General features: G+C 49.1%; 1 protein-coding gene across 1 annotated transcript; it reads left to right on the top strand.

Annotated features, from left to right (window-relative positions):
- The first annotated feature begins 312 nt into the window (after positions 1–312).
- LOC123105190 (cation/H(+) antiporter 20) lies at positions 313–4,680 on the top strand. Its single transcript, XM_044527207.1, has 3 exons — positions 313–1,604; positions 3,072–4,049; positions 4,133–4,680. Exons 1-3 carry the CDS (start codon positions 396–398, stop codon positions 4,508–4,510), a joined length of 2,565 nt encoding a protein of 854 aa, XP_044383142.1. The 5' UTR covers positions 313–395; the 3' UTR covers positions 4,511–4,680.
- The last annotated feature ends 6,123 nt before the right edge of the window (positions 4,681–10,803 follow it).

The raw sequence follows: 10,803 nt of genomic DNA, 5'->3' as shown, positions 1-10,803 counted from the left end.
TTAGATATGGCCAGGTTTTTCTTCTTTTTAGACACGTCCAACATCGTAACTGTACATTGTGCTTTGTTCACCAAACCCATAAATTTGACTCAACCTTGGTGTTATGCGCAGAATGAATGTAGTATGTTGGCCTCAAATCGAGCATAAGCAATCAATTCAGTGCACTTTGTTCACTCGCACGTCACCATCACCAGTTCACCGCTTCACATGCGGAGCAGAGCAAAAGTAGAGAGTGTCTTCTTCTTCTCCTGTGCATCACGAGCCCCCCGCGCCGCTTCCTCCCCTTTTCCGCTCCCCACGGCACTACCAGACACCCCCACGACCCCACCCCACCCCCCGTGTACGATTTGAACCGCCTCCGCCTTCGCGGGAACGAGCCAACGAGAGCATCAACCATGTCTGTGTCGTCGGCGGAGATGGCGGCGGTGAAGACGTCCTCCAACGGGATGTGGCAGGGCGACGATCCGCTGCACTTCGCCTTCCCGCTCCTCATCCTGCAGACGCTGCTCATCCTGCTCCTGAGCCGCGTGCTCGCCCTGCTCCTCCGCCCGCTCCGCCAGCCCAAGGTGATCGCCGAGATCGTCGCCGGCATCCTGCTCGGCCCCTCCGCGCTCGGCCGCAACAAGGCCTACCTCCGCGCGCTCTTCCCGCCCTGGAGCGCCCCGGTCCTCGAGTCCGTCGCCAGCCTCGGCCTCCTCTTCTTCCTCTTCCTCGTGGGCCTCGAGCTCGACCTCCGCTCCGTCAGGCGCAGCGGCCGCCGCGCCTTCGCCATCGCCGCGGCCGGGATCTCCCTCCCGTTCGCCTGCGGGGTCGGGGTCGCCTTCGTCATCCGCCGCGCCATCCCGGGGGCCGACGAGGCCGGGTACGCGCCGTTCTTGGTCTTCATGGGCGTCGCCATGTCCATCACCGCGTTCCCGGTCCTGGCACGCATCCTCGCCGAGCTCAAGCTGCTCACCACGGCCATCGGGGAGACGGCGCTGGCCGCCGCCGCGTTCAACGACGTGGCGGCATGGGTGCTGCTGGCCCTGGCCGTGGCCATCTCGGGCAGCGGCGACGACCGGCGCAGCCCCGTCACGTCCCTCTGGGTGCTCCTCTCTGGTGCCGCGTTCGTCGCCGTGTGGATGCTGGCCGTGAAGCCGCTTATGTCGTGGGTGGCGCGACGGTCGGACTCTGGAGGCGGCGGTGGATCCGCCGTGTGGGTGGCCTTCACGCTTGCGGGGGTCCTGGCGTCCGGGCTGGCCACCGACATGATCGGCATCCACGCCATCTTCGGCGCCTTCGTGTTCGGGCTGACGGTGCCCAAGGACGGCGGATTCGCCGGGCGCGTGACGGAGCGCGTGGAGGACCTGGTGTCGGAGCTGCTGCTGCCGCTGTATTTCGCGTCGAGCGGGCTCAAGACGGACGTGGCCACCATCCGCGGCGGCGGCGCGCTGGGCATCCTGGCGCTGATCATCGTGACGGCGTGCGCGGGGAAGATCATGGGCACGTTCGCGGTGGCCATGGCGTGCGGGATGGGCGCCAAGGAGGCCATCGTGCTGGGCGTGCTCATGAACACCAAGGGACTCGTCGAGCTCATCGTCCTCAACATCGGCAGAGAGCGCAAGGTACGTCTACCTTCTACGTATAATTCACGTATTTTGGTTGTTTTCTTGCGTGCTGGTACGTACGTGCACATGATCGTGCGTATTCGCGAAGAGAGCCAAAAGAATGGCTCTCCGGCCGTCTAGTGCCGTGAGGACAAAAGAAGGAGTCACCTGCTGCTGATGCTTCCTCTTCCTAGATTCGTCTCTATCTGTCTCTCTGTTGGTAGTCGCTTGAATGAGCACATGGGAGAGAATAGATAGATCATCTCGTACGTGCTAGCTTTCTAGATTCTACTCTGCCATGGCAGCTAGTGAAGGATCAGGGCACCTTCTCAGATAGTAGTATAGTCCACTGACATGATGATCAGATGGTGCACCTTGCATGGGGAATTGGGAAGCACATGCATCGGCAATACTCCAAACTCCAAAGTCTAAATGTTACACATCTGATTTCCGGTGGCTCCGAAGCAAGCAAAAACGCTCAAAACTCATCATCAGGTTTGGCACTGCGTTAGTGAGTGACTACCTACTTGCCGAGTTGACCATGCATGGTATCCAAATTCCAAAACAACGGTGCTGAGCATGTAAGATCCCAACCGTTCAAGTAGCTGACACGAGTCGCTCATGCACAAGCTAGCTAGCGTGGAGCTTGCGTGCAGTGCTACCACGTGTGGCATCATATGCATTACGCTGCGCGTCCGAGGAGAAGTCCAAGCCATGCCATTATGCGGTTTGGCCATCCAAGTCAAACATTTGGTTTGAGGTCAATCATAAAGGTTCGACCATGTTACATAATTTGAATATTTTTTGTCACTACATACTCACTCCAGTCCGGTTAAAGTGGTTGTTCTAGACAAAGCTATAGTTACCCTTTTAAAATTTTCGATTAAAATGTCGTTAAAATATTAGTAAGATAGAGTGTCTATCATGAATTTTGTCTCCAAAAAGTAGTATCTTTACAAGTTCAAATTGGGTCAGTCGAATTTCCCTAAAAGAAAGGAGGCGCTGGAGGGAAGAAAGCAACAAGCGCAGCGGGGCCTCGCCAGAGAGGCTACCCTAGTATCTATCTTAGGGTTTCGGGTGGGGGAGGTGGTGTAGTTCGTCGGCGAAAAATCTAATCACGGGCGGGCCTAGAAGGATGGCCGAAGGCGGCGGAAGACCAGTAATGGGGAGCGGTTCGGGGGAGGGCATGGCGGCGAGGCTATGCAGGAACATCGCCGGCCGCGGGGTGCGGTTCGACCAGCCATTCCCACCATTTGATCTGCATCCAACGGCCAGAAACAGTCGCCTAACCCAAATTCAGAAAACAACCAACTCAAGTGTAGCCATTCCTAAAAAAAAATCTCTACAGTATTGAATTTTTTAATCTTTTTATCATGAATCATAAAACAAAGTGATAATCATATTTACACATTTCTTGAAGATCGTGCTGATAGAAAGTGGCGATCCTGGCGCTTATTCTTGTGCCCATGTTGGTCTGTATTGCAGGTGCTGAACGAGGAGACGTTCGCGATCCTGGTGCTCATGGCGCTGGTCACCACCTTCATCACCACGCCCACAGTCATGGCCATCTACAAGCCGGCGCGCGCCACGGGACGCCGCCGACTGCACCCGCGCAAGCTCCACGGCCCCACCTCCGCGCCGTCCTCCCCGTCCTCCGCTGCTGGTGGCGCCGCCGGCGCCAACGCCATGGAGCTGCGTGTGCTGGCGTGCATCCACGGCGGCCACGACGTGCCGGCGCTCATCAACCTCATCGAGACCATCCGGGGCCACACGCAGCCGCGCCGCCTCGTCAAGCTCTACATCCTCCGCATGGTCGAGCTCACCGAGCGCACCTCCTCCATCCTCATGGCCCGCGCCGCGCGCCGCAACGGCCTCCCGTTCCTCCGCCCCTACCGCCGCGGCGACGATCAGATTGACGTCGCCTTCGGCACCTACGCGCAGCTCGGCCACGTGCACGTCCGCCCCATGACCGCCGTCTCCGCGCTCCACACCATGCACGACGACGTCGCTGCCGTCGCCGAGGACAAGCGCGTCTCCCTCATCGTCCTGCCCTTCCACAAGCGCCAGCACGCCGGCCACGGTCACGGCCACGGCGGCGGCGACGAGGTCGAGAACCTCGGGCCTGAGTGGCGCGCCGTGAACCGGAGGATCCTGCGGGAGGCGCCCTGCTCCGTCGCCGTCCTCGTCGACCGCAGCTTCGGTGGAGGCGAGCAGGTGAGCTCCGAGCAGGTCGCGCACGGCGTATGCGTCCTGTTCTTTGGCGGGCCCGACGATCGGGAGGCCCTCGAGCTCGCCGGGAGGATGGCGGAGCACCCCGGCGTGCAGCTCACCGTGGTGCGCTTCCTCGACGGCAAGGCCGGCAGCGAGGAGCACGCAGAGGTCACGCTGCGCCCGACCGACGCCAGGAACGCCGAGAAGAGCTACACCTTCTCCACCGCCGTCGTCAACGGCCACAAGGAGAAGGTAACAAACATCTCATCACAGTTAATGGCGGCGGCATTGTTGAGCTCTTGTTGTATTGATTTGACAACGGTGCGTGCGCGCAGGAGCTAGACGAGGCGGCGATGGCCGAGTTCCGGCAGAGGATGGGCGACGCGGTGCGCTTCGAGGAGCGTGTGGTGGCCGGCAACGTGATCGAGGAGGTGGTGGCGATCGGCAAGAGCCGGGAGTACGGGCTGGTGGTGGCCGGCAGGGGGCGCCTGCCGTCGGCGATGGTGGCGGAGCTGGCCGTCCGCCCGGCAGAGCACCCGGAGCTGGGGCCCATCGGCGACACGCTCGCGTCGGCAGGGCACGGCGTGGCGTCCTCGGTACTCGTGGTGCAGCAGCACGATGTGAACGCCGACGAGGTGCCCGTGTCTGTCGTCCAGATCGACGGGCACGCCCACGACGGCGAGCACGGCAAGGACGACATGGCCGAGCCGTAGGAATGCATCGAAGCTGCTCTGCTCTGGATCAAGCGTCACCTTCTTTCTACTTACTAGTACCTAGGATCGACCTAGGAAGATGATGATGATGACATGACTTGTGTGTGTATCTTAGTGAGTTTGGTGTTACCTCACGTGTAATTAAATGGTTAATAAGTTAACACGCAAAATTTCTCACCAAATTAAGCTTTTGTTTCTCCAAGAACATCAAAATGAGCAATTGAAATTTAATCTTTAAGATACCACGAAGCAATTTCTGCCCAAGCTAGCACGCAGTTGGTAAGTGACTCTCTGAATGCACTTCCATGATCCATGCTTACCATTGAGACTAATAGCATGCACTCTCTCAATCTGTTGTCTTACATTTGTCTAGATATGGATATACCCAACACTGAGACAAATAATTCGGGACGAATGTAAATATTTGATAGACAACTAAGGATCCATGCTTTTCAAGATCTTTGCCACTCTGGTGCACAACTTTAATCTTAAACCGGGAGCTTTCGTTTCTCTCCTAGCTTTCTCTTTTTTCCCTCCTGTTCCCTTGACAGTCCTTTTTTTAGGAAAACACTTCCGATCTACTCCCTCAGTTGCTAAATATAAGCATTTATAGGGATTTCACTATGGACCACATACGGATGTATATGGTCCCATATTAGAGTGTAAATTTACTCATTTTGCTCCTTATGTAGTTCATAGTGAAATCTCTATAAAGACTTATATTTAGGAACGGAGGGAATATTCATCAACTATCAAGATAGTACAAAGAGCAAAGAAGACACCAGAAGTAAAAAATGCATCCAGGTCCGTAGACCACCTAGTGATGACAACAAGCACTGGAGCAAGCCAAAAGCGCGCCGCCATCTTCGCCCCTCCCAAACCTTGTCGTAGCAGAAAGTCAGGAAGTCGTCGTGCTAAGACCCCATAGGACCAACACACCAGAATAACACCCGCGGCCAATGAAGAGAAGCGTACATCGGAAGGATCCAACATATAGACACACGAACACAAACGAACGAACAAAGACAGGATCCATGGAAGACAAACGCCGACTGAATCCCGCAAGATTCGCCAGACAAACCTCTACACGCCGTCCGACGATGCTAAAAACGCAACTGGGGCGTCCTCTCAAAACACTGGAGCTTCAATTATTTGGAAACAGAAGGAGTATATGTAAAATAAAAAATCAACATGAAAATGTTTTTTTTATCAAATTTAACATGACACAAAGTAGCCATATTTTCTCCTATGATTTTTTCTGCAGATAGCACCAGCATTAATACATCCCCCCAAAAAATTGCCTTTCACAATTGCTAAATACTTTTGCTTCTGAACTTTCAAAAAGTATATGTGAAGACATATGTAGAACCAAAACATTGATTGCAACTCCAACCAACAAATTATATTGAAAGTCTAGACAAAGCAATCTTATTAAAAAAAACTATTTTAAACCATCGAATCGTGGTACACACCTAACTTGAACTTTGAACTATGATCCTCCATATAAATTGTGAACTATCTAAAACCGCTTAATTTCAAGCTTAACCTAATTTTTTATTGTAGTCTTGTCCTTCATTGTTTCTTTTATGTGAAAAGAAAACATGTGTGTAAGGAAAGCTAGAAAATTACAACGTGCAAAAAATCATAAAACAAAACTATGATATTAGTGTCACGTGAGAAAAAATGCCATGATGTAAATATGTTGAAATGGCCTGTACCGCACACGTACAGGCCATTCTTTGTACTGGTCATAATATTATTTGTAGATTGATGTTTAGAGTTGTCAGCATTCTTCGGTATCCTTGCACCGCACACGTACGTACGATTTTTTGTCGAAATAGACCATCTGTCCAACGAAATTACCAAAAAAGACCCCCGTTGGATGAAATTAACAAAAAAGACCCCCTTGACCGTGGCGGCAGGCGCGCCGGGCGACACGTGGCACCTGCCGCCACGGTGCGAGGCGGCAGCCCCTGCCGCCACCGGGTCAGGCGGCAGGCTGGCCAGAACGGGTATCCGCACCCGCGACGGAACTGGGCTGGCGCTATGGGCCCTGCCGCCTAAGGGGCAGGCGGCAGCCGTGTGCACGCCGCTTTGGTGTACTGACTGATTATGTGCGTTGGAGTAGCAGCAGCACGGCCAGCTCCAGAATAATCGCTCGCAGCGGCAAACACACACGTGACGGTCCAGCGTGGAGCCCTTGGGCTACGCATGTGAGGAACACACGGTAACTGAGTGGGTTCATCTCGCCATAATCAAGACGTAGCATGATACATGTAGGTGTGTACAGTTCATCTGGTCATCATTCGTGTGATTATTATTTTTAAACGATTTGTGTGATTAATTGAATAGACGTGTGGTTGTTGCGTAGACGCCCTGGGTCAGCGACCCGTTCGACCCCTTTGCCCGAGATAAGTCTGCTGCCTGGCAGGCGGCAGGGCCCAACAGCTACAGCGCTACTGCCTGCAGCGCTAGCCCCGTTCCGTCGCGGGGGAGGATTCTCGTTCTGGCCAGCCTGCCGCCTGATCCGGTGGCGGCAGGGGCTGCCGCCTCACACCGTGGCGGCAGGTGCCACGTGTCGCCCGGCGCGCCTGCCGCCACGGTCAAGGGATTTTTTTTTGTCAATTTTATCTGAAGGGGGTCTTTTTTGGCAATTTTGTTGGGTAGGTGGTCTATTTCGAAAAAAAATCACATGTACGTACTACACATGTTGCAAAGTCTCATTGCAGCTAGCTAGTTAGGACTGTCCCTAGTGGACCGTCGCATGTACTACTACAGTGACGTACGCACACTTCTCCAACTTTCGGACACGCGTGCCGCTGTAGCTCACCGCTACACCCTCCATGACTCATTGACCGAGCTTCCTGCACCGCGTACGTGTGCTGCGTACGTAGCTAGGTCATACCAGTTGATCTGGACCGTTCATTGAGCCATCTGATCACAAACACACCTGCAGCTTCCGTCGAGATCGAGGAAAAGGAGTATCTGTCCACTGCTAATCCATCCATGCATGGAGCATGGTTACGGCGTCTTCGATTCACATGATTGTAAAAAGACAGGAATAGAAAAACGCATGATGAAAATGTCATATGCCTATTGAATTCCTACGTGATTTGAGTTTTTGCTTGATTTTATCGGAGGAAAAGCATATGATTTCTTACAAATGGCCTGAGTGGATATTTAAATTCATATGAAATGTAATACAAATGATTTCTTAATAAGTAATTTTATAGAATTCAATCTTACAAATCAAACGACCAACATAGGAAATTTTTTAAAGAATTCCAACCCTCCAAAAATCAGATAAAGATTCTTTGAATGAAAGAGGCCCTTAATTATTTACGTTATCTACTTTGACTTTTTTAGCTAGCAAGTAGTATTGTTACACCTAGTTAATAAATCACCTGTCTAGAACTCTCTCGATCGTTCCTAGTGGCGAATTATTGTACTGGAAGCGAGGAATTGCAGCAGTGGTGGTACGTGCTAATGTACACCGTCCGTTGGAAAGTATAGTAACCATTGATTAAAGCGAGTGATCGATCGACCAGGAATCTTGAGCTTGGAGCAGCACGAGCACAATAGTCACATTGTCACTTGATGATACTCTCTCCATCCCAAAATTCTTGTCTTAAATTTGTCTAGATATGGATGTACCTAATACTAAAATGTGACTTGATACATCCGAATTTAGATAAATCGAAGACAAGAATTTTGGGACAGATGGAGTACTACTGTAGCTGGGTCGCGTGTATCTTCTGAAAGAAACTTGCCTCATCTAGCTTAACCTAGTCAGGGCTAGATGGACATCACGAGCGGCGGGTGTGTTGATGTGCATTCCTTTCTTTTTGCTCCTACAAAAGCACAATTAGCTAGCTCCCCGTGGAATGATAGCTTTTTCATTAATTTGCAGCGTAGACTACCCGTGGGCCTCTGTGTGTGCGTGTGTGCATCAATAATCCTACACCTATGAACAATGTTACGAAAGTTAGGTAACTTTCATTCACCAATTTTCTTCGGCCCCCTGAATTTCAAGGGGGTGGGCTCCTCCTCCCCCCTACTCCCAATCACAATTTGCCAACTACTCCCTCCATACCATAATACGTTGTTTTAGCAGCTCGTATCATAATATGTCATTTTAGCAGTTCAATCTGAGCTGCTAAAACGACTTATATTATGGTACAAAGGAAGTAGCTAATTACGTAAAATTTAACATAACTTGTTCATAGGTGGTGTAGCATTGCTCGTGTGTGTGCATACATCTTACCATGCATCACATATTGCAAATTTATAATACACATGGGTACTTGTACTTTCGGTGCAAGGTAATATTTTCGTTCATAGCTAGGCAACCGTGATGACTTCGGCAATCCTAAAGCTTAGCAACTGCAATCCGATTTTGAGCAGGCGTTGCGTGACTACGTGTGTGATGGTGAGTGTGCGTGCGCGCGTTTACGTTGCAACTGATGTTTCTAGAAAGAAAACATATTATTCACTATGTGTTTGTGTGTTTTTATCGTCCCATACATGAAAATTGCAGCATTTACCTAATTATGGTAATGGGGAGCCTTCGTACGCACTGACAGAGGAATGGTCAAAACAACAACATTGAAGGGAGTGCTGGCGTGTTCAAAAAAGAAAAGAAAAGAGAAGGGAGTACTGGCCTTGGGACATGCTTCACTACCACAACCAAAAAAGATGATGGTCTCATCAAGTCTCGGCTGCTCTAGGAACAATGAGAAGTTGTCTCGACAATTATTCGATCCATCTCTTTTTTTTTGTTCGCGTTGATCCATCTTACTAGGGGAAAATGCTACATAATTGAACCGCAAAAGCGTGTCACATTTAGATACAGAGAAACAAAATTGCTTTTTTTAGTCCAACAAAGTTGCTAGAGGAAATGACTGGCATAGCTAGCGGACTAATTGGGCCGTTCTTCCAAGCCCACCTTAAGTACTGATACTGGAGCCCGTTATTTTAAGACAAGCATTTTTTTGAGAAGATTTAAGACAAGCATTTAGACGATGGTACTGCATCACGGGAGCTGTGTGACGCTCCTTGCGTCAAAAGGTGGACGTTTCGCACAGGGCGTAGCGCACCTGGGCTCGCCCATTTTGTATTCGCTCATTCGCGAGGTGGAAATGTACGGAAAAAAAGAAGCTCCAGCGTGCTGGGGTTCGATCCCCTGAGTTCATAGCTAGGCACGAGCCGGGCTAGCCGCTGCGACACATTATCTTTTGTGTTAAACTAGCAGCACAATTCTAAAAGAACTAACTAACGGCGGTAAAAACTAAATTACAAGTGAGGGATCGAACAGAGGACCTCCTACTACTGAACCATCCTAGGAATCTGTGTCTACAATCTCGAACATTGCACAAGAATGTGAACATTTTTTGGGTATTCTCAAGCATTCTCCAAAAAAAGGAACAAAATTAAAAAAATTCTCAAAAGTACAAAGACTTTCTGAAAAGCAGAAGCAAAAATTGAAATGACAATTTTTTTGAGATTACAAACAATTTTTTCAAAAGCGAGAACAATTTCAAAGTTGCCCAAACATTTTTGTAATTCGCAAGCAAAATTTGGAAATATGAGATTTTCTGAATTTTTGGAGAAGTTTGGAAAGCTGCAACATTTTTCAAAATTTGAAAACTTTTTTTGAATTTGTGAAAAAAAGAAAAATGCAAGCATTTTTTCAAATTCTGCAAACATTATTTGAATTAGGGAACAAATTTTTAATTCTTGAACTAATTTCCAAAACAAGAACTTTTTTTGAAATTTTGAATCTGGTTTACTTGTTCACAAAAGTAAATATATTTATAAAAACAAACATTTTAAAAATTTGCTCACAAACTTTAAAAGACTCGACATTTTTTGGGAATACCAAAAAAATTGTACAAAAGGAACAAATAGAAAAGGAGAACAATTTTCGAAACAACAAAAAAAATTCTCAAAATGCGATTTTTTAAATAAATGAGGGCAAAATTTTAAAACTCAAAGGTATTCCAAAATTATGAATATTTATACAAGACGTGAATAGTTTGTGAATTTTTCCTAAAAAAATTTAATTTGCGAAAAATTTATGAAAATGTGCATTTTTTGAATTTGTTAATAAATTTTGAAAACAGAAACAATTGTATGAAAAAAATGCGAACACTTTTCTAAAAAATGAAAAACTATTGCAAAATGCAAAAAAAAAAAAGTAATTTCCCGAACATTTCTTGAATTCGCGAACAAAATTTTGAAACCTGAGCATTCTTTTAATTTGTGATTTTTATTAAAGATATTTTGTAGTCCAT

Source organism: Triticum aestivum, chromosome 1B (genome assembly GCF_018294505.1).
Source record: "Triticum aestivum cultivar Chinese Spring chromosome 1B, IWGSC CS RefSeq v2.1, whole genome shotgun sequence".
NCBI classification, from domain to species: Eukaryota; Viridiplantae; Streptophyta; class Magnoliopsida; order Poales; family Poaceae; genus Triticum; species Triticum aestivum.
The sequence above is the reverse complement of the archived record's forward strand: the minus strand, read 5'-3'. Positions and strand labels throughout refer to the sequence as shown.